The following is a 22,936-nucleotide window of genomic DNA, read 5'->3' on the forward strand; positions in this document are numbered from 1 at the left end:
ACAATGTCTGTTTGAAATTTAATGCCACAAACAAGATGTTTACTCTTTGGTTTTTTCGGTAAAGTCACGTAGATGAAAAAGAATAATAAAATGAAAATAACAATTCATTTTATTATTTGTATTATTTTTCATCTACGTGATTTTACCGATATAACCAAAGAGTATGGATCCTTGCAGTCACGAAAACTTCAAATCTAAAAAAAAACATGTTCTTTGTAATGGCTGGAATTGGCAATTGTCCCTTATACCGTGTCCGGATCACGGCTCAGCGGTGGGCTGGAAGGTACTAGGTTATGCAAGTGTCAAGTTCCATAGTTCTGTGCCAGCCCCACTGGCACCTCTTCAGTGGATCGACCTCACTCTGATGAGCAAATGTTCAAAGAATAAAGGTGGGTCAATGCTTTATATGGATAACGGATTATTATTTTTTTATATGAACATGACTGGTACGGCTGCAGCAGATAGGGCATTGGCGTGGCCTTATATTGGAAGACAAAAGAGGTCCAATTGTGGCAAGGGCGTTATGAGTGCCATAAAGCCTGACGCTCTACCACAAACACCCAGAGTCCTGCCATCACTGGATGTCACAAGAAAATGCAAGCTTTAACATATTAATAATCCTCGTTATTTATCCAGGATAGCCAAAATATCAAGAATCCTTTTCGGGTGGCTGCTGCGTTTGGCGATGTTCAACCAATTCCTTTCCAATGGAGTGCTTTCCAAGTGGGAGGAAACTATTGCCCAGAGATAACCCACTACCAGGGAATAAGGATCAAAATGTATTAACAGATGGGTTTCGCAATTCAACTTTCTGTACTGCCATATCGCCACCTCGCAGCCCAGCGGGGTCGGAGTCTCCCAGCTCGTGATGACCACTGTGCAAAGCACACGTCCGTGCCTCGAGGCAAGGCAAAACAAGATGACGGGCAGAACATTGGCGTCCACCTTGCTCTGCTCGTCCATGCCACGAGGGCAGGTCAACACGATCCGGGCCGCAATGACGTCGGCATCAACATTCTGTCATTAGGCAAAGAAAAACGAGTGTGTGATGGTTTTTCTGCAGACTGACCAGGAGAGGGTTTGTCCACATAAAGCACATGTGGCAAAAGGCAGCAGTTGGAAATCATGGCTATATTGTACTGATGATTCCTGACAAGGATGACGCCCGTATATAGGTTTTACTATTGTCCTGCTCCTACCTAACACGAACACGACCACGATTTTGGTGTTTTAACATCGTAACACAACTGTTTTGGTGCCAAAAAAAGGGGAAAACCTATTCTCATATTTTGGTACTGGCTGCGCGCCCCGAGCTCTCATTACTCTGATAGTGCATTGTGTCTTTGTGGCGTCTTCTGGTCTAACACCATTTGAGACTAGGCTCAAAATAAAGCTGGTGTGGACCAATCAGTTTCAAAGACTGCATATATTATCAGAGTACGTTTTTTGTTTGCATTCTGACCACAAGTGTTGTGGTTAATGCAGACATGATTCCTTGTAACAGGTTTCAGTTTGGTGTTTTAACATCTTAACACCTGTTTTGTTACCAGAAAAAAAGTATATCACGTTACATGCAAGATATGATAGGACCAATGGTGACAATTTCCCTTTTTTGTCTTTAAATCACCTTTTGTGTCTTATGACTCTTGGAATTCAAAGGAGTACATTTCTGCAAGGTGACTCATAATTTTGCTAATTATTACTCTATATTAGATTATTACTACTTTATTATTACTTAAATGTGATTACTTTCATAATACTGGCAGGGTCTATTATGCAAATCTGTGCTGATACGATGGCTGGGACCAAGACTTTCACTTGAGATCAATGAAAGAGTGAACTGTGGGTCTCTTAAAAATCATCTTCATGTTCTTCATATTCAAGTATAACAAACTGTTCATATCCGGACGTCAAGCACAAACAGCAAGGAACATACATGTCTTCTTGGTTCTTTCGGTAAAGACGAAAGAACCAAGAAGATGAATCCCTGCAGTCACGAAAGCTTTAAATCGAAATTTAACATACATGTGTCATAGGCTGGAATGGACTAGGCACCAACAAAGAATATCCATAAAAGTAAAATGAAATGAACTCACCACCTTCATAATTAACACCACCTTATTAGGGAAACATGTACAATCGAATAACATTTCAGAATAATTTTGTTATTGGGCAGTGTTGATGGAAGGTGGTGAGTTTTATATTACCACTTTCAGCTTCATGGTAATGTACTCTTAAAACAATCCTTTGATACACGTCAATTACGGCTGACTTTGCACCTCGGGATATGGCACCCTATGTGAAACGCAGCATGTCCAGCAGGAAGAACAGAAAAATATTGCAAACCATGCATCTTTATCACTTTCGACACGGCCAACGCGGTCGTAAACTGTGATCGAGATGCAGGCTACATCACTGCTCATGGCGCAGGTGTATATAAATGTGTATTTGAAATCCAGGGCTCGGAAAATAACTCTTTTGTTCGCTACCGCTTGCATATACTCGGACCCTGTATTTTCCTGTCCATGGCAGTGACGTGCTCATGCTCAAAGCTAAACGGGTTGGCTCCCAACGCGCCACATATAGATACAGTCAAACTACAAAAAATCCTCCAATAATCCGCTAATCCCATAGTTTGTAGCACGCTTATGGTTTGTAGGAACTTTTTCAAGCGGATTACCGGAGTCGTGCGGCAAAAACTCCTCAAATCTGTGATTTATTCTGACAGATCATTGGAGTAATTTCCACGGCGTGTCACAGGATTCCAGAATCAGCAAAAAATCCCCACATCACGGATTTTTTAACTGACACTCGGCCTGATTCTTGTGTTGGTGGAAAATTAATTCCTGCCAATTTTAGCATAAATCCTGCTAAATTGTAAATTGTGGCAATTTGATATATTTCACATCAAATATTCACAAAGGCTTTCCTTTTACCAACACAGAACAGTTTTTTGTGTTTAGTTTGTTGTCCTTCCGCCGCACATCCAATTAGCATGGTTGGCTACGTACGGTGTGAAAGTTCAACATACATTCACGTTAGGCCCATTTTGTACATTTCGTATTTGCTCCATGTGTATATATGGTATTTATGGTGTGTGTATTGTATGTTTTAAAAATAAATCCAGTGTTGGGTAAGTTACCTTATTGTTAGTTACTAATTGCAATGAATTTTGATTTATGTATATAGCTTTGTCAAGTCCTTTCATCAGGTAAGCGTCTGCATATTCAAGTTTGCTGCACACGTTGTTTTCAACATGACGATCATGCATAAGCAGGTTTTTTTTCAAGCCATAATGTCACTTAACTAATTTCACAGGGGTTTAATTTGGCTGGAATATGACACTTCTGAGAAAACCATAATTATATACCAGCACTTTGTAACCTAAAGCAACACTTAGTAATTTGGAAAGGGAAAGAGCAGTGGATATGGGCTCCAGGACTAATAGGTGTCATACCGGGGACTTTACATTTTTACTGGGCATCTTTAAAAAAAAGCTTCATAGCGCATCGGATTTTTCCAGTACAAATAAATATTCTGATTCTGAAATTTCCTCTTGGACCACTAAGCAAAACAAACATCGGCTCTTGCAATAAAAAAACGCCACAAATGTTGTGAAAGAAGACTAACATAGTATGTTTTTTGTCAACATGTCAATTGTAACACACTGGTGTCCGAACCTGTACCGTTTATGTTTAGGTCCTTCTGGCATAATAGACATACAGTAAAACCTTGGATTGCGAGTAACTTGGTCTGCGAGTGTTTTGCAAGACGAGCAAATTTTTCAAATAAATATTCATTTGATAAACGAGCGAGGTCTTGCAATACGAGTAGTACGCGTATACGCTTTGTCTGCCGAGCGTCACGTGATCACAACTGATATACGAGTGCTTTGATGTACGAGTGCTTTGGATTACAAACACGTTTCCGGAACGAATTACGCTCGCAATCCAAGGTTTTACTGTATGTCTCAATGGGCCCTTGCCAGGCTCAACTTGCAGAGTAGGGACAATTCCTCAGGCTTTGGGGAGGAGGGGGGGGACCCCTGCTGGGAAGGCAGAGGGGGAATGCTTCACCGCGTGGGGGTAGGTGCCAATGAGGGTGGCAGGGTCTCGTCATCGGCAGAGAAGAGAGCGGAGCCTCGCGTGGACACTCTGGGCCATGTGGCATCGTCGAGTGACTCTTAACAGAAATGAACTGCTCTGTAAATAAACACGTCGCTCGACTGGAGTTAAATCAGCAACTGCAGATCGGAACTTTTTTTTTTTTGCAACGATTCATTCCGAAACATCTGTAACTCGTAGGCAACCATGGGAAACTGGTGAACACTACTTGTAGCAAAAATACCATGCATGTGTGATTTCCCATGCAGTTTCATTATTATTATTATTGCAGGTATTTGAAGGGGTTGATTTTCAGCTCTTTTTATGCAACTGTATACTAGCTCAACATCTTCCACCATGAAAGCCCAGGATCTCCAGACTCCTTCAGAAGGTGCCCTGCTTTGGGGCATTTGGTGAAAATGTGGATTAGTAGGAGTTTGGTGTAGGCGATTTCAGATTAGAGGGAGGCTGTATTTTAACAACCCTATATTATGATGGTATGGCCTGACAGCACTCACAGCCATGACTGCTAGATATCTCCTCGGTGTTCTCAGGTCGTGCACAGCAACTGTTCTTTGGCCTTGTCTACTCCTCCAGCACCTAGTAAAGATGGCGAGGCTTGACCACACTCACATTCAACTCTCCACACTCCCGCAGAGAGAGCTGGGCAGTCTTCCCTTTATCTATTTTTCTTTCATCACCTCGTCCTTCCATCTTCTTCACAGACAATCAGGAGCTGACCAGGTGGGGCAGCACTTTCAGATTGGTACCCCACGTGTGCATGGCGCAACTCTCCTGCCTTCGACGACCGCGTGCATTCCCGCCCTGCCTGCCGTGCCGTCCCCATGCAGGGACACGACGAGGGGAGCGGCAGGATGGCGCAAGCTTCTCACACTTCTTCCATATTTCACGAAACCAGGCGCAATGGAGGCTGCCCCTCCCCACCGCTGCCTCATCTGCCACAGCCTGTTAGGGGGGGTCAGCCCTCTTTTATAGGTGCTGGCAGAAGATGTGTAGGGCTGGCGAGAAAAAGAGTGCTTTTGCATGACCTGCGAGCACCCAGCAAAGAAACACCTGACAGTTATGTCCGTGAATGCTGCCAAGGGCAGAACTAAATATTACGTATTCAAACTAATGACTGCCAAAGCATCCACGCTGCCAAGTGATTGCGTAGTCGTTCGTTAACCCAAGGCCCAATCCAACCCAGTCGCTCCTCCGGGCACACAGACCTGACGTGTGTCGACTGGTACGCGAGAGCTGGCATGAGGCACCGTCACTGCGTGGGGCTCTTGGGGCTTGTGGGCTCCACGTGATGGTGATTGGCAGCGGCAGCCTGACCCTCGCGGCAACAACAGGAGCCACTGTCGGCGATGCCGCCGCCATTTGCTTCCATATCGTGCAGAGGCCCCTCACTCAGCCGCTTGAGGAAACGAACGATTTTCTCAATGGTCGCGTCCTGGTACTCGTGAGACCACCTGCGTGGGTGTAGGGATCGCAGCAAACAGGGTGGGGCGAGGTGGGGGCGACGTTGGGCCAGGGTCGGGGTTAGGGGGCGGCAAACAAAAGCATAGAGGTCAGGCAAGTAAAGGGGTCAGCGCCGTCACAAGACTGCGGATCGAGGTGGACAACGGAGAGCTGGTTCACGTCAGGATTTCAAAAGTACGAACTATGTGCAGTGTCATACATGTGAAAATACAATATTGACAAATATTTTATTATCGTCAGCCGCGTCTTATCCACTGTTGAATTATGGCCTCCCCATGTCATTACCGTCCCTTGTGGACTTGAGCTAATCCCATCCATCCCCTTTGGCTGCCATGCTATGACCAGTCTCGCCACCGCCACCTACCACGGGTTTTATACGCAACACAAACGCATTTAAACATTCCATCTCCGCTGTGAGCATCCTCTCGGATGTGTTCCATTCTTTGACTACTCACTACGTTATTTCTAAACCATTGACCATCAGTCCGTCTCGCAATGCCCAAGCCCATTTACTTTTCTCAAGTCAATTCGATGTCTCTAAGTTGTGGTTGTTTTCTGAGCCATGGATTCGCTCGACTTTTAAGCCACCAGGTCGGTACTCTGTATAGGTATGGCTAGTAGGGTACTCAACAGAGGTCGCAAACGGGTTTTGACTCCTTACCCATACCCGTACCCGGCCGGGTACGGGTAGAGTACGGGTATCGGGTACCTGATTGCGACCTCTTGGATGAAGCCATGTTGCAGGCGCGGGTGGGTTGATTCTAGGAACTTGAATTGTGAGAAGAGACAAGACGTTGGGAAATGAGTGACAAACGGTTACTCACCAGTGACTCACGGCCTACCCGTACCCGGCCGCACCAGGGTCGCAAACGGGTACCCGGCCGGGTACGGGTAGCCGGGTATCGGGTAGGGTACGGGTATCGGGTACCCGGTTGCGACCTCTGGTACTCAAACGGGGCCGATGCCACGCGTGCATTTGGACCGCGCTACCAGCCCACTGCTGCCGCCGATGCTGGCTCTCTCACTTGATGCCGTTGAACTTGAGAATTCCACGCATGTCCTCGGGAAGGCTGCTGGGGTCCGGCCACTCAAACTTGTCGTACACGGGAACGATGTTCTTCTTGGATTGCAGTGCCGTCACTATTTCCTGGATGGATAAAAACACCAAGCGGTGAGAGGAACTCTCACACCTGTGGTCCCTGTGCGATGCGACTTCCATATCCCTCGCAAGTGCAAACACAGCCGCGCGCTTCCGTGTGACGTTGCCGTGTGCAATCTCAAATTGAGTATTTTGAAGGCAAACGTTCAAAGTTAGAGCATGACGCTGGCCCATACCGGCCTACTCATGTCAGACTGCGTCCCGGGATCTCCAGTATCTACTGTGAGGAAACGGACGGCACGCATTTTAATACACCTGCAGTACTAACCAGGGTGGCCTGCCGGATTTGAACCACGAACCTCGGAACCACCTCCGATCAGCACGGTTGGCTACGCACTGCGCGAAAGAAGTTCAACATTTAACATACGTACATACGTACATACAACAAGCGTCTTAACGCGATGCCACCGGGCCATGTGACCACCCGGTAAGTGGCGTCGCGTGCCGCCGCGCTGTGGATTACCTTGTGCACCCAGTCCTTGTGGTCCACGTCCTGCATGCACTTATCGAGGGCGTTGGGCGTGAGCACGAGCAGGAAGCTCTGAGCGGCGCGCACGCTTGCCAGCAGCTTCTCCTCGAACTTGCCGGATGTGAGCTTCTCCACGTCCAGGAAGGCGCTGAAGCCGTGCAGCTGCAGGTGCACCTTGAGCAGGCTGCACACACGGTGGCGGCGCGAACACGCATGAACAACGCAGCGGGCCACTATCGCTCCCCCAAACATTTCCTCGTGTAGGTTTTCCTCGCTCTGTGCGTCGCTGGTAAAATATGCGTTCCAAAAAAAGGGCCCACAAAGCGATACCGCATGAGACGGCTGCCTGCCGAGTGGCGCATACGGTACACGCAAAATTTCCGACAGCCCTGTTCTTCACCTGAGGACGGCTGCTTGCGTTGTGGCCGAAACGTCGTGAGAATTGTATTTTATTATGTTTTATTTTTATTATTTTATTACTTCCCTTCTATGTGACTTTACCGAAAGAACCAAGAAGATGAATCCCTGCAGTCACGAAAGCTTTAAATCGAAAGTTTGATTTTGGTTACCGACCCCTTGGCATAGCCGGAATAGACTTATCAGACTTGCTCGGATGCCCGGAGGCCCGCTCACCTGGCCATCTGCGAGCCAGTGGCGCGTCGGTAGCTGATGAACACGTCGGGCTTGTCGCCGCTCGTGGGGCTCTCGCCCCCGCTGCTCACCGGGGAGCCCACGTCGGCAGCAGCTGGTACGTTTCAAAACAGACACGCAAACACGTGCACAAACAGCGCTCCGCTTTTGCGTGTCATGCAGGAACCATCAATTGTTCCTCAAGAATCTCACTGTGATTCTCTTGCCTGAGGTCACCGTCTAAAGACGTTTCGGTAAAAATGTGACCAAATGACGGGCGGCACTGATACAGATGTTGACAACCGTGCACAGGTTTCGTTCTTATTAGGACTCATCGGTATAGTATAGTCGCCAATGCTCACTGCTGAAAAGTCTGCTTCTGGAAACCATATACATCTGACCCTCGGTCTACATGGGTTATTTCTGCCTAAACAAGATTTGTAGACCAACGTCTGCCCCTAGCCACTGGTATAATTTTAGTTTTGGCCTTTCGACCATATTTCCACAGTAAAAAATAAATTACGGGCAACGATAGCTGACGACGATGGCGGTGGCCATTATGCAAACATGCGATTTAGTTTTATCGCAATTGCGTCACCGGATCGCAGGCATGCACCACCAAGCCTGGCCAGGCCTCCGGACGCACGCACAGACTCACGCGCGCACGCACGCTTGTTACCCCTGGCGGCGGCGGTAAGGATGGTGGCGCGGTGTACGCCGTTGTCGACGCAGCAGTCGTCGGTGAGCTGCGCGTCCGTGAGCTGCGCCAGGAAGGGCCGCGTGACGCCCGCGCGTAGCAGCCCGTAGGTGTAGCGGCGAAAACCGGGCCCCACGCGGTTCAGCCACTCGCACAGCTTGCTGCCGTCGCACGCGCTGTAGTCCGCGTACGTCTTCAGCTCCGCCAGCTCCCGCAGGAACCTGACACCGGGAGATGTCGGCAGGTTGCGGCAGTCACAAGGCCGCGTCGCCCCACCGAGCGAAACTCGCATGCAGCTTTGTACTTTTTACGCAATTATAACATTTATTTGTTACGCAACGGTGATCCCGTTTGGCCAGCTGGATGTATGTTAAACTTATTTTTCATGGTTCTTTCGGTAAAGACACGTAGAAGGGAAATTTTTTTTTTTAAATAATTCTCACGACGTTTCGGCCACAACGCAAGCAGCCGTCCTCAGGTGAAGAACAATAAGATGAATCCCTGCAGTCACGAAAGCTTTAAATCGAAATTTAAACTTCTTTCGCACTGTATGTAGCCAACCGTGCTAATCGGAGGTGCAGGGGAAGGACAACTAAACACATACAGCAGCTGCAAAGTGTATATAGCTTGATTTGAAGCTTTCGTGACTGCAGGAATCCACACTCTTTGATTCTTTCGGTAAAGTCACATATGTAGAAGCAGTTTTTTCTCGCTGTGGTTGTCCCGCCTGATGACGATTGCTTGTGTTGCGATCGAAACGTCGTGATCTATTATTTTTCTACCTACGTGACTTTACCGAAAGAACCAAAGAGTATGTATATAGCTTGTACTGACAAATGCATATTTTTTTCCCTATCTCAATAAAAAATACTTTACTTTTTACGATGTAGATGCACACATTCAAATGCTCCTAAATAGTTATTTTATTTTGCACTGTTTTCTACTGACGATATTTTCTTGTATTTGTTGAGCATCTCCTTCACTAAAAGAGACTCACTTCTGCAGATGTCTGGTTACAAATGATAACGATGACAAAGAACTGCAGTCACGGTGCCTCTCCATGAGCGCGGGATTTACCTCCTCCGCGTGACGCTCTCCTTCATCGCAAAGTCACCGCTCAGATCCTGTTCGCTCAGCAGCAACAGCAAATCCCCGTCCACTTGGAGCTCCTGAAAACATGACGGACAGCCGTTTTCGGCTCAAGTGAGCCGAAATCTCTTCTCAAAGTCTGCCAACACGGGCAGAGACAGGAAGGCAGTGAAGGAAAGTGACAGTGGGAGAGAGAGAGGGGGAGAGGTGCCGGCAGATGTAATAAACTCTGAATAACTGTAAAACAAAGTGTCCGCACGGGATGGCACCTCGCTACTTGTCGGAGCTGCGCTTGAGATCTGCTGCTGTCGGTGACCATGTCGCTAAACTGAGAACGTACGCACGGTGAACGTGCTTTCCTAATCGTGACCCCATCGTGTGGAACATTCGCACAAAACAAGAACAAGGACAGCCACTTCAGGCGTGACCTGAAGATGCAGTTCCTGTCCACAGTGCAATGAGATAGCACTGCGCATTAGATGCGCTTCAGCATGATTTAGCGTTCCTTAATGACTACAGCAGAAATCCAATAATCCCCCATGATACGTGGGAGGACCATATCGTGGATCAGATTATGGGAGGAAATAACCGCTCTTGGAAGAGAGATCAAGATATCCGAAATGCTTTAGCGGGTTTCATGATCAACAGTCCTGCGAACCGCGGGCAATCCGCAAATAACAAGAGTTTGCAGATTATTGGAGCGCAGCTTTTTGTAGCTCCGTCGTATTTATATTACATCAGTGTAGAAAGGGGGGGCAGGAGTTAAGCGAGGGGAACGGTGGAGAACATGCGAGTGGCGGCAGCAAGGATCACCTGGAACAGCGGAGCGTACTTGCAGAACCCGACCTGCCGCAGCCAGGCCTGCACGTGTGTCGGTCTCCACGATGGCACGGTGGTGGGGAGGCGGACGGGTGGCTCCTCTCCCAGGATGGTGAGTGTGCGGTGAGCGAGACGGCACGCCGTGCCACTGGAAGAGTAGCTCACAAGCCGCTTGAGGCTCTGCACCACACCGATTTCCTGGAAGAGCTGTCGGGGTTGCACCGCGACCGGCGACCAAAAACATCGCATCCGCACAGAAAGATGTTTTTTTTACTCATTCCGCGTGCCCCCTCTGTGATACCAGAGCCACACATTGCAATGCAGTACAATAGAGGACATTATGAGACCTCCTTTACCAGTGGCAAAATATAGTAGTAGGTTTTTACCCTTTAAACTGGTACAAAACTGACACCTTTATACAAGGCATCATGTGTTGGACCAGATGACACCAGAAGGCTTCTGGTGTCATCTGGTCCAACACCAATGGGGACTAGGCTCTAAAGAAAGCTGTCTCGGGTGTGGACCAATCAACGTCAAGGACAGTGCATATTATTATCATTATCAGAGTTGTTTCTTTTTGTTTGCATTTTGACTACTTGTGTTGTGGTTATTGCAAACATGATGCCTTGTATAAAAGGTGTCAGTTTTGTACCAGTTTAAAGGGTAAAACCCTACTACAATAGAGGACATCCTTGCAGCCAACAGATGTGAATAGATGGATCAGAGCAAGGCCCGATGGCTGGAATATTATTTTGTAGAAACACTGGCTCAAAAGTCAACATTCCCAAACTCGGAGGCTCCGTGCGTGACAATTACTAGATGCGAGGTCACAAAAAAGGATCGATTTTTAAACAAGTTGTCTGATGTTTTCGTTCAGCTTTTTTTGTCTTCTTAAATAAGCTCAATTCAAATGAGTAACAGCTATTGCTTATTTTTAAATAAAATGGTGTGTGTATAAATAGAGAACTTTCATCGTTCAATGTACATGTAGTCGTGTGTTTTGTCGATTTTATCTATTGTTGGTTTAGTTTAATCAACCGCAGAGCGTATCCAACATTTGGCAGAGCAGACGACGGCGCGCCATACTTTGTGAGCAAGCCAAAGATTGCGCTTTTTTTAGCCAATAAAATTGTTGGGAATAAACAACTACAGTGATTGTATGCAGTTGACAAGCACGGATAATCAATCAAACATTATTTAGGATAGCGCCCTTCACAAGAAAATTGTCAGAGCGCTTCACAGATGGACACATTAAAACGTATACAACATTGCATCAATACAAATTAAAATGACACGACGCAATATTCGTTAAACTTAATTCAAAAAAACATCAATACACTCCCCAAGTGAGTAAACAGGCCCCATAAACTGACCATCAAATAGTGGTGTCAACCTGACAGGCAGATCAACCCATGGGGATTTGTATCAAACCGAAGAGATGGGTCTTCAAGAACCGTTTAAATGTGCACGGACTACCAGCTTCCTTTATGTCAACGGGGAGGTTGTTCCACAACCTGGGAGCCAGACAATGGAATGAGCGCCCTCCCGAGGTAACACATCTCAACCGAGGCGTCACAAGAAGGCTCAGGATCTAAGACTTCTGGAAGGAACATTTCTCTCCAAAAGATCAGAGAGATAAACAGGACCTGTGCTGTCCCAAGACTTTATATGTTAACAGCAGGATTTTAAATGTGATCCGGAAGTGGATGAGATTATACATCAGTTCCACCCCCCCCCCCCCAAAGCATGTTAATTTACGTGGAACAAAGATTGCCTGCTGTGGTTTAGAAAATACGCTTCTCAGCGACCACAGACGACATCAGACTGTGATGCACGAGCGGAACGGAGAGTAATCGACAACGCTCGCGGGCGCTCACCCTCGCCAGCGCCAACGCAACAAACCGCACGACATCCGCGCTCAATTCCGTCACCCTCAGCCGCTGCAGCTGCTGCAGTGCTCACAGTGATGGAAACTAAGGCTGATAATAGTGTAAGCTGTATTCCACTGGCTAAACAATAGGAATCGCATTTTTTGTATACTAGTCTGTTACTTTTAAACGTCACCGTGGAAATCGAGCGATGAAATCAGCTTCCGTGCAGGTGCTGGGCGGATTGTTACACCGCAGGGCCATCTTGAGGGTTAATAGCTGCTTGGGTTGAGGCGTTCACCCGGCAGTGGATTGAGGTGGATGGTGAATAACGTTGCCTTCCGAGTCACACGAGGTAACATCATGAGGTGCATGATGCGACGTGGCACGCCTGCCGATGGCGTCACACGACGATGTCGTTGGGAGACGTACGTATGGCGTGCGTGACGTCGCCGCTCGAGCTGAAATGGTTTTTCTATTCGGCATTGTAAAAAAAAAAAAATTTGTGGGAAATTTTTTTCCCATCAATTTGGTCGATTTTCAATCGGGGTGAATCGTTCATAGCAATACGACTGTGCACAGGAAAACGTCATTCGCGTTGGATCATCTTTACGAGATCATCGTGACTTCATGTTGCGAACCAAGACGGACGGACAGACGGGCAGAAAAAATGCATTAACGCTTTTTTAACCTTAGCTGGTGAACCTTAAACACAGTTCTCATCTCAACGATACGCACCTAGGATGTGCATCCCAAGCTGTCCAACAAGTGGGTTGAGCTTCATAATGATGAAAAGCATGAGAGTTGTGTACAGTAAGGAGCTCTCTAGCGAGGTCAACGCACTGACATGTTGAGTTTATTTGATTTGTTGCATGGATGAACCCATTTAGCTAGTTGCCTGGCTATATTACAAGGGAGATCCGAGATACTCGTATTCGCGGGTATGACAGCGAAACTGCAGTGACCACAACATCAGGCGCACGGCACGCGGCCGCGACACGCGCAGCAATCGCAAGGGCTAGTTGCTTTGCGGCTTGCGTCGTAAACAAAACGGAACAGCTCAGCGACGCCACCGCGCACCTCGCCGTGCTGCTGCTGCGTCTTGATCATGGCCTCCACGCAGAAGTAGAACGCGGCGACGCACTGCGGCTCCACGCGCGAGCTGTCCAGCAGCGGCAGCAGCTGCTGCAGGTACTGAACGGTGCGGCCCTGCATGTCGTCGCGCGAGGTCAGCAGCTCCTGCGCGTGCTTCTCCGGGTCCAGCGAGGCGATGAACGGCTCCACGAGCTCCAGCGTGCCCGAACTCAGCACCTGGATTGGCACACGGAGACATCAACCCCCCCCCTCCACCTTCCGCAAATCGACCCCCCCACGGCCACCAACCCCCAAGTGTGGTGGCCGTCGACAATCCCACGGTACTGCACCGCATCAGTGCTTAACACGCAGCTAGGGAAGACAGCTCTAATTGGACAATATTTCAGATCGAAATGTTATCAGTTTCGCTCTTGCATTTTTAGCTCGCGAAACACACGAGCGCGATGTGATTGGGAGCGCCGTACAAAAATCCCCTTTGTTAGCCGTCATGCTATTTCTCCTCTTTTTGAATGAAGTGCTTTATATGGACACTTTTAATCGGCAATTCCTGAATTGCTATTCAAGCCGAGAGATTTTATTCTCCGAGAGCATGGGCAAGATTTTACTGGTTCTCATTAGGCTCCACATGAACTGCAGTCGAGCTTTTAGTTTTGATTTAAAGCTTTCGTGACTGCAGGGATTCATATTCTTGGTTCTTTCGGTAAAGTCACGTAAAAGGGAAATAATAAAATAATAAAAATATTAAACAATACAAATTCTCACGACGTTTCAAATTTTCTTGCTGTGAATTGCACACCTGATGATGATTGCTTGTGTTGCAGTCGAAACGTCGTGAGAAATGTTATTGTTTTATATTTATATTATTTTATTATTTCCCTTCTACGTGACTTTACCGAAAGAACCAAGAATATGAGCTTGTAGTTACGAAGCCTGTCAAGGTAAATGAACACGAAACTAAAAACAATGAACACTGAACTGCATCTGAAGGCAGCCACCATAAATTAGGAAATTCAAAAAAATTACCAACAAATTACTCAATTGCTATTACACGTAGCAATCATCGGAACAAACTGGCAGTCTAATGACCACTTGCAGGCCAATGCCGAGTCACCTTGTGCCAGAACACAGGGACAGCTGCCACTGGCGGTGCTCTTCGAAATATTTGAAATGAGGTGTTTTCGTGAAGCGCGTTTGAATTGCCGAGTCGTTTCAGCGCCATATAAAATGCAAAGGTAAGCTTTGCTGGGTAAACAAGAATAACAAAAGTAAATAAAAACACAACCAATAATTCTTCTTCTTGGTTCTTTCGGTAAAGTCACGTAGAATGTAAATAATAAAGCAATAAAAATAAAACATAATAAAATAATTCTCACGACGTTTCGGCCACAACGCAAGCAGCCGTCCTCAGGTGGAGAACAGGTCTGTCGAGAAGACAGAGTCTGAAGACAGACCTGTTCTCCACCTGAGGACGGCTGCTTGCGTTGTGGCCGAAACGTCGTGAGAATGATTTTCTTATGTTTTATTTTTATTATTTTATTATTTACATTCTACGTGACTTTACCGAAAGAACCAAGAAGATGCATCCTTGCAGTCACGAATACTTTAAATCGAAACACAACTAATAATTACGCACGAGCGAGCCGACACACCTTTTGCTGAACCTCCTTGTTGTTGACGAGCACGGCGATGGCGAGGCTGGCCGACAGACGCACGCGCCTGTCCGCGCTGAACGCCAGCGGGAAGAGCCACTCGGCCGCCTTCTTGTCCACCATGCGCCGGTGGTTGTCGGGCCCGCCGTACATGGCGCAGTTGGCGATGGCGGCGGCGCAGTCGCGCAGGACGTCCACGTCCAACAGGCGGCACCAGAAGAGCACGGCGTCCAGGCCGCCCTCGCACACCAGCAGCGAACACGTCTCCTCTGAGTTCTTGAACATGTGCTGCAGGATGGCGGCGGTGGCGCGCACCGTGCGCGCGTCCTCACGCTCCTTGGCCAGGCCCAGCACGGCGCCGAGCCCAAAGCGCGCGATCCACTCCCTGCCGCACGTTTACGCAGCCCAAGGGCAGGCACCATCAGAGGCAGCATTAGGGTCAGCAGCACCATCACCATAAGAATTAGCTGCACCATCATCATCAGTATGATCAGCAGCACCATCATCATAATCAGTAAGATCAGCAGCACCATCACCATAAGAATTAGCTGCAACACCATCAGTAAATCAACAGCACCATCATCAGTAAGATGAGCAAAACCATCCATCAGTAGGATCATTAACACCAAATAGGCAGGCCTTGTTTGGTTTAATGAGTCATGAAGTGCACCGAGGCAGTGAGGAATCATTCACGCTAACAAGGGCAACAACTGGTCGAGCAAAGTATTGAGCATTACTTTTTACTACAAAATGTATCATAAGGCAATGATTGTCACACATCCATCAACGTTGCAAAGACCTCGTACCTCCTCCATCTGCGCAATGTGTCATACATCTTCCATTTCCTTGTTTCAGCTGCTGCCGAGACCCGCATCCGTGCTCTCATCACATCCTGACTCAATTACTTGAACTCTCTCTGCTATGATCTTCCAAAATCCTTCACCTCCAAAATTCAGATGATCCCAAATGGTAACTTAAAATGTAGGTTTTTCAGATTTTTTCATATTTGTTTTTGGGTTAGGCTAGATGGTAGTTTTATACCAAAATTCTTGTAATTGTCTTGTTTACTACGATTATTTATTCGTGTAAAATGTACTGAGCAATAAAGCTACTCACTGGTGGCTTGAGACTTTTCAAGACTGTTGCACATTGTTGCAAACAACTGTTGCACATTGTTGCAAACAACTGTTGCACATTGCTGACTCGTGTTAAACCGAACTTTGATGTTATTTTTCTTCAGGATCCTAGCAATTTTACCCGCGGTGCCTGCAGTTAAGTTTTACAGATGTAGTTTTATAGCTTTAACTATACAGTAAATGGTTCAGAAGCATCAGTCTAGATGCCCTTGTAGTCTGTTGTTGGCCTATAGCTGTTATTTCTATGCTCGTTTGACACGTTACATTTCTACTTCTATGTGCTCTGCATGGGACACTCTTCTTGCTCGGTGCATAAGCATCCTGATGAGGATGTTCTTCTGCTGTGGATGGTGTTACTTCTCATGTAGGTAAACACCAAATGATGCAACAAGACTTCTCACCCACACCCATAAATCACGACATTACCCCGATATTCCGATCCTGTCACTGGCTCCCAATTCAGGCCTGGCTCAATTGTATGATCACCTTTGGAATCTTCACGATTGCCTACGGACTAGCCCTTACCTACCTCTTACTTCTCACTCTACACCTCTTCACACTCTACAGCAACCAAGGGATCTATTCAAGTTTCAAGTGAACCTTTATTCTGTGGGAAGTCGTTCTTACTCTACTGCTCTTGCAGTTTAGAACTTCCCCACCCCAGCTTTCCATCCTGCCAACTCCCTGTTGTCATTGAAGTCCAAGTGTAAGAACTTCCTCTTCTTCTCGGCTGAAAGAATACATACAGTATCTGTGACTTTTTCTTCCTTCCCATGCACATGGCCGACTGTATTTACATTATTGGTACCTCATTTGCCAGTAAAAAATATGATAATTGGTTTTTTACCCTTTTATCTGGCAACAAAACTGACACCTTTTTTACGAGAAGTCATGTTTGCATAGACCACAATACCTGCAGTCATAATGCAAACAAAAAACATAACTCTGATAATGTATGCACTGTCCTTGAAGTTGATTGGTCCACACCCGAGACAGCTTTCCTTAGAGCCTAGTGTCATTCCGCCATTTGGCGTCATCTGGTCCAACCCATGTGAGACTAGGATCTAAGGAAAGCTGTCTCGGGTGTGGACCAATCAACTTCAAGGACAGTGCATACATTATCAGAGTTATGTTTTTTGTTTGCATTATGACTGCAGGTATTGTGGTCTATGCAAACATGACTCCTCGTAAAAAAGGTGTCAGTTTTGTTGCCAGATAAAAGGGTAAAAAAACAATGCTTGTATTTACATTGTCTTGAGATACAGTTGCATTTATATGCTACACACATCGAAAACTGTATTGTACAGTATGCTTCCAATTAGGGACGTATTACAAGCATTGGCCCTGGCGAGGCCACTTGATGAAAATACGCTTGGCTGGCTTTAGAATACCATTATTCCTCGTTGGCATTGTGCCTTTTCTAGTACAGTATAGTGTAGCTTAAATTCCCGTGCGCTTATGGCCAGGTTCCAACAATCACTCCTGACATTTAACAGTTTAATACTTTCACTCCACCTCAGTTGTAAAACACATTTGGCGAGCCAATCCAGTACACGAGAAGATTGTTCTCGCTAACAATGATCAAATCGCTCACAATTAGAAACCGAGAGTGCATTCACTTATTCAGCGGATTTTTTGTTTATCTGTAGATAAACAATTCCACAGCAAGTAAGCTATTAATGAGGGAAGCGTCAACTATTAATGTTTAAAATTATTGCACCGTTATCGCATTGGCAGACAAAACGTCCCAGCTTAGAGGGCAAGCAATGGAATGTGCAGCTGCTGATGCGATGATGGGTTTGTAGTTTTATTTTATCACCGACTCACAGGCCGGCGTGTCTGACAGTGTAGATGACTGTGGATGACGTTAAACTCGACCGTGAACCAAGCCACTGCGCTGCCTGCCTGTATGAGTGCACCAACCTCACAATGAGAAAGAGGAGGAGGTGGCCAACACCAACCGTAATCACCCTTGATTTTCAGAAACGATCATGCCATGGCCTTTTTAATCACTGGCCACGAGTAACTCGGTCCAATTAATAGCTGAACCACGGCCGAGTTATACAATGCTCATTAGTGAGGCACGCCGTCGTAGTTATTATACAGAACTAGGACAACGGCCACCAACACAGATTTGTCAAGCACTGTCCTCTGTTAAATTCATCCAAGGAACTGGCAAACAAGTCCCACACTCCCAGTTAACCTCGCACTCCCCTCGTTATCACTCGCACACTCCTAGCAGAGGTCGCAATCGGGTATCTGATACCCGTACCCTACCCGATACCCGGCTACCCGTACCCGACCGGGTACGGGTACGGGTACCGGTTTGCGACCCTGGTGCGGCCGGGTACGGGTAGGCCGTGAGTCACTGGTGAGTAACCGTTTGTCACTCATTTCGGGTAGGGTACGGGTAGCGTACGGGTACACGTACCCGGCCGGGTACGGGTACCCATTTATGACCCTGGTGCGGCCGGGTACGGGTAAGGAATCAAAACCCGTTTGCGACCTCTGACTCCTAGTCAGGGGGTTGGTTTTCATGTGCGGTTTGGGTGCACAGAAAGAACATTTGAAATCAGTTACGGTTAAATCGGTTCAAATAAGTTTGAAAGGTTCAGTTCTGGCTTACTGTTTGTGTAAAGTGGTTTGAACCACTTCACATTTGCACATTTGGTCAAAATTAGCTAAATTAACACCTTCCATGTAGCTTACATTGCAAGCTACACGGGAGGTCTTTGTTTAGCAATGTTTTTTCATTTCTTAGAGAGATGTGTTTGAATTACTTCAAGAGGGCGTGCTGCCCTCTTTCTCCCTGCCCACGACGCAAGTGGCCATGTTGTTTCCATCGTGGCACCGCGCCTTAAGACGTCAACGTGCGAGCAACCACCTGTTGTCGGTCGTAAGGACCTGCTGCAGAAGCTCGGCCGCCCCGGGCCTCACGTGAGGCCTGCACGAAGCGAGCAGCGATAGCAGCAGCTCGAGTCCCCCCTGAAGCCGCAGTGTGGAGCACAGCTCCGTGGCCACCTCGCGGCCCACCACGGGCGTGGCCCACGCCTCCTGCAACGTGGCCTCCAGCCCGGCCAAGGTGGCCACCTCCTCCTCTGCCACGTCCAGCCTCGGCCGCCCGTCGCTCTCTCCCACCGGGGAGTCGGGCGTCGCCAGCTCCTTCAGACGCCGCACTCCGTCGACGAGCCGCGGCAAGAGTCGCTCGAGCTCCCGGCGGCCATCGTCGGCGTGCTGGGAATCCGGGTCAGGCGCCTGCATGGCGGACGGCGCTGGGCTGCAGTGCGGGGAGATTTGCTCGCGAAGCTGCTGGTGGTCGGGAGGAGGCGTGCGGGATGAGGACGTGGGCCAGCAGGAGCACAGCTTCGTGTGCGAGGAGCGGCCCGACTTCTTCATCTGTGGCAGGGTTGCCTCGTTGCAGTCGGGGGCCGCGTGGCCGAGTGGTCAGCACACCCGCCACAGAGCCAGTTCACACAGGGGTGACGGGTTCAATTTCAGCCACGGGTGACAGGTTATTTCTGTGGGGAAACGATGAGGTGCCAAGAAATTAACACGAGGTGGATGTTATGCCATTGCCAGTGCAAGCCACTGCCTTCATTAATAATATCGAAAATACCAGATATAAAATAATGCAGCGTTAATTGTCAAAGTCAAGTTTAATCACGTGGGAACTCAAGAGACAAGGACAGTCTCAATTGCAAGAGTGACATGGAGTTGTTTAATTATTATTTCCTACTTTAAAAAGTATTGTTGTCAAGCCATTGCCAAGTCATTCGAAAACAGCTTCCCCTCATAGTGTCATTCATGAGGGTTGTTTGATCGTATCTCACCACACTGGCCAGTGCACGTTGGTGACGAAGAGGCGGTGCAGAACCACTTCAGATTTCACTTGCCAGTAATGTTTGCCGTTGCTGGGAATTCATCAGGTTCATAGCGAATTGTGCTAATCACTGCACCACCACTCCCCCCGACAAATTGAAGCCATGTCCATCTTCCACTGCCCACTGAATCCACTAAACAGCAGACAACCCCAAACACATTGCTCTTGTACAGGAGATGTATTGTCTGCTTATTCGCATATGCTCCACAACGACGCCAATGATTCTATTCCTGCTAGTGTATTATAAAAATGTGCGTCAAACTAGACTCATGTCTTAGAGAGCATGACCTTGCCTATAACCTCTGCCAGTTCACCAGCATTGATTCAAGCAAGTATGACTACTTATGAGACATTGCATATCGGTCCACAGCGTTTTCACGTACTGTATATCAATTAATGCTGCTTAACACGTGCACTCCCAGAAGGCCGTGGGTCTGATAGTTGTGTAAAAATTCGGCACAGTACTTTAATTTTGTATTTACGTGGAGACAGAATTCCGAAGGAGACATTTAAACCTGTAAAACCATACGGTTCACCCGTATTCTTGTACAGGGAAATTGAGTTTCCAGGTCCATACGGCGTACAGCCGTTTCAATACGGGCACACATTTTGATGGGAATTTGTAGGATGAACGTTGAGATTTATAAGGGCACGGGGTGACCAATAAGGTCTGAATTGGTCTATAATAAGGTAGGCAACTGATAAGGGTTCGACAGGTATGGACATTATTTCTTTTCTTACTGACATTATGCACAATTATGCAAATTATTACTTTATCTAGTACATGTGGGCCAACACGAATGCTTATGTTGTTTATAGACGCCGGGACATGTCTTGGACCGTGTTCGTGGACATAAGGCAGATCTGAAACACGGTAGGACCAATACCTCAGCCGTGGCTGATCATTGTTTTAATGCGGTGGGCTCACACGAAATAGATTTCTCTAAGACGAAGGTACTTTGCAAACCCACTGGCTATCAACAAAGATTCGTTCATGAAGCCATCCATATATATAGACACAGACACAATTTCAATCGAGAAGATGGGTACAAACTGAGCAATCATTGGAAGGATGTTATCAACCAGTTTAAATCATAACTGTCTGTGATGTTCCCATCCTACCACCTTCCAACGTTATTTTCGGCTCTCTGATGTTACATTAACAGGTTACATTTCGCACCCTAACACAGCCACCTCGCTCACCGAGCTCGAGGTTTTTGCTTTGCGATCTTCCATTAACACAGAGGTCGCAAACGGGTTTTGATTCCTTACCCGTACCCGGCCGCACCAGGGTCGCAAACGGGTACCCGTACCCGGCCGGGTAGGGTACGGGTACCCGTACCCAATACCCGGCCGGGTACGGGTAGCCGGGTATCGGGTAGGGTACGGGTATCGGGTACCCGATTGCGACCTCTGCATTAACATGCTAATCTCTCACATTAACATAGCCACCTCAGGGCGCCCGCCGTGGAGGCCGCTCAACGATCTTACATTATCATGCTAATTTTTACTGGGCAGCCCTTTGATTGGTGGGAAAACCCACCACCGTCACGGTCGCTGCCCACCACTTGCATTATCATTGGCTGCTGACATTTTGGCTACGCCCATTTCAAACCTTTATAAACAGTTTGCCTTGGAAGCGAAGCCCCCCTTTTCCTGAAGACAACCGCTTGTGTTGCGATCGAAACCTCGCAGTTTTTTTTTTCTTTGAACCTATTTACGTGACTTTACCGACACATCCAAAGAATATAAAGAATAATTATTCGTGTCGTTGTCGACCCCCCCCCCCTCCCAATATTCAAATATGTTCAAAATGTCCCCCACAATATATTGCTATAAACAATTGCTATGCTATGTAAATAAAAACAACAATTTGCTTAACCTTGGCCACAATATCTGGACTTGTCTTCATATAAATCAATGCATAGATTTCTGTTTTTTTATTGTGGTTATGGTTGTACTTTATTAATCCCTATTCTCTGCCATTACATACGATGAAACAAGAAATGGTAAAAACAAGTAAAAACAGAGCAATGTAATACAATACACTATTAGACATTATTGTCAAAAATAAATAAATAAATTCCATCCCATGTGTTAGTGCATTTTTTCATATTTTAGGCAGGAAATTAGTTTTAAAATTTTGATATTTTTTTTTTTCTGGGTTGGGACCCCCAGACAGCCTGGAAGATTTCCCCCCCCCCCCCAATGTTGACTCCATGGCTACAGCCTTGCTGTAAACTCTAGTTGCAGGGCGCGCATGTTGCGTTCAGGTGATGATCGCAGGCGTTATCCCACGAACGTTGCTACTTCTAAACAGCGCAAGACAACGGAGTAACATTGGCCGGATCAATCTTCTGGCGTAAGTAATGGGGCTGGTTACGCTCAAAGGCATTCGTAACGACGCAGACATCTGCACAGCGGTGACGGTACAATGATCGGGAGCTGTTGTTTGAACAAAATACACTTCCAAAGGAGGCGCATCAAATGAACAAACACGCACAACGTGTCAATGATGATGATGTTGATGATGGTGATGATGATGTTAGTTAGTTAGAGAGCGGCTCTTCTTACCGTTACCGCCCGCAGCGCTGCAACCGGGAAGGATGCACTGTAGCGAGACGTCATGGCCCCGGCTATAAATAGGCAGGCAAGGAGGGGAAGGAGGAAAAAAAACCTTTCCCTTTGACGCTTTCACTTGTGTGGAGCTTAACTCAGACAACATTTTACCTTCGCCCCCAGATCCCGGCCAGCAGATGGGGTTAGTGAGCCGGGACACGGTCCGCACACCGCCCCCGGTGGTATTAAATCACGCCAAAATAATGAGACGTTTTGTTCGAATTCGGTATACTATAGG

General features: G+C 47.2%; 1 protein-coding gene and 1 long non-coding RNA gene across 2 annotated transcripts in view; one reads left to right on the forward strand and one right to left on the reverse strand.

Moving 5' to 3' along the window:
* LOC144945323 (uncharacterized) overlaps positions 1-306 on the forward strand; it is a 1,090-nt gene extending 784 nt beyond the window's left edge. The window contains exon 3 of the long non-coding RNA XR_013639650.1: positions 270-306. This is a non-coding gene — a long non-coding RNA (uncharacterized LOC144945323). The remainder of the gene's footprint in view (positions 1-269) is intronic.
* On the reverse strand, positions 10-22,797 carry SARM1 (sterile alpha and TIR motif containing 1). The gene is made up of 11 exons (XM_078873754.1): positions 22,654-22,797; positions 19,084-19,717; positions 15,064-15,448; positions 13,400-13,630; positions 10,446-10,658; positions 9,621-9,712; positions 8,526-8,764; positions 7,850-7,961; positions 7,211-7,400; positions 6,614-6,735; positions 10-5,578 (listed from the first exon to the last, which is right to left on the reverse strand). The coding sequence occupies exons 2-11, from the start codon at positions 19,593-19,595 to the stop codon at positions 5,377-5,379; spliced, it is 2,298 nt and encodes a 765-aa protein (XP_078729880.1). The 5' UTR covers positions 19,596-19,717; positions 22,654-22,797; the 3' UTR covers positions 10-5,376.
* Positions 22,798-22,936: the final 139 nt, after the last annotated feature.

Source organism: Lampetra fluviatilis, chromosome 37, assembly GCF_964198595.1.
Source record: "Lampetra fluviatilis chromosome 37, kcLamFluv1.1, whole genome shotgun sequence".
Classification (NCBI taxonomy): domain Eukaryota; kingdom Metazoa; phylum Chordata; class Hyperoartia; order Petromyzontiformes; family Petromyzontidae; genus Lampetra; species Lampetra fluviatilis.

What these genes read in the sequence shown, in the direction of transcription:
- SARM1 (XM_078873754.1), bottom strand. Translation starts at nt 19,595, where the DNA reads ATGAAGAAGTCGGGCCGCTCCTCGCACACGAAGCTGTGCTCCTGCTGG. An exon ending in ACAAGGAGGTTCAGCAAAAG is followed by an intron (nt 13,631 to 15,063) that starts GTGTGTCGGCTC and finishes GTGCCAATCCAG; the next exon opens with GTGCTGAGTTCGGGCACGCT. An exon ending in ACAAGGACTGGGTGCACAAG is followed by an intron (nt 6,736 to 7,210) that starts GTAATCCACAGC and finishes TTATCCATCCAG; the next exon opens with GAAATAGTGACGGCACTGCA.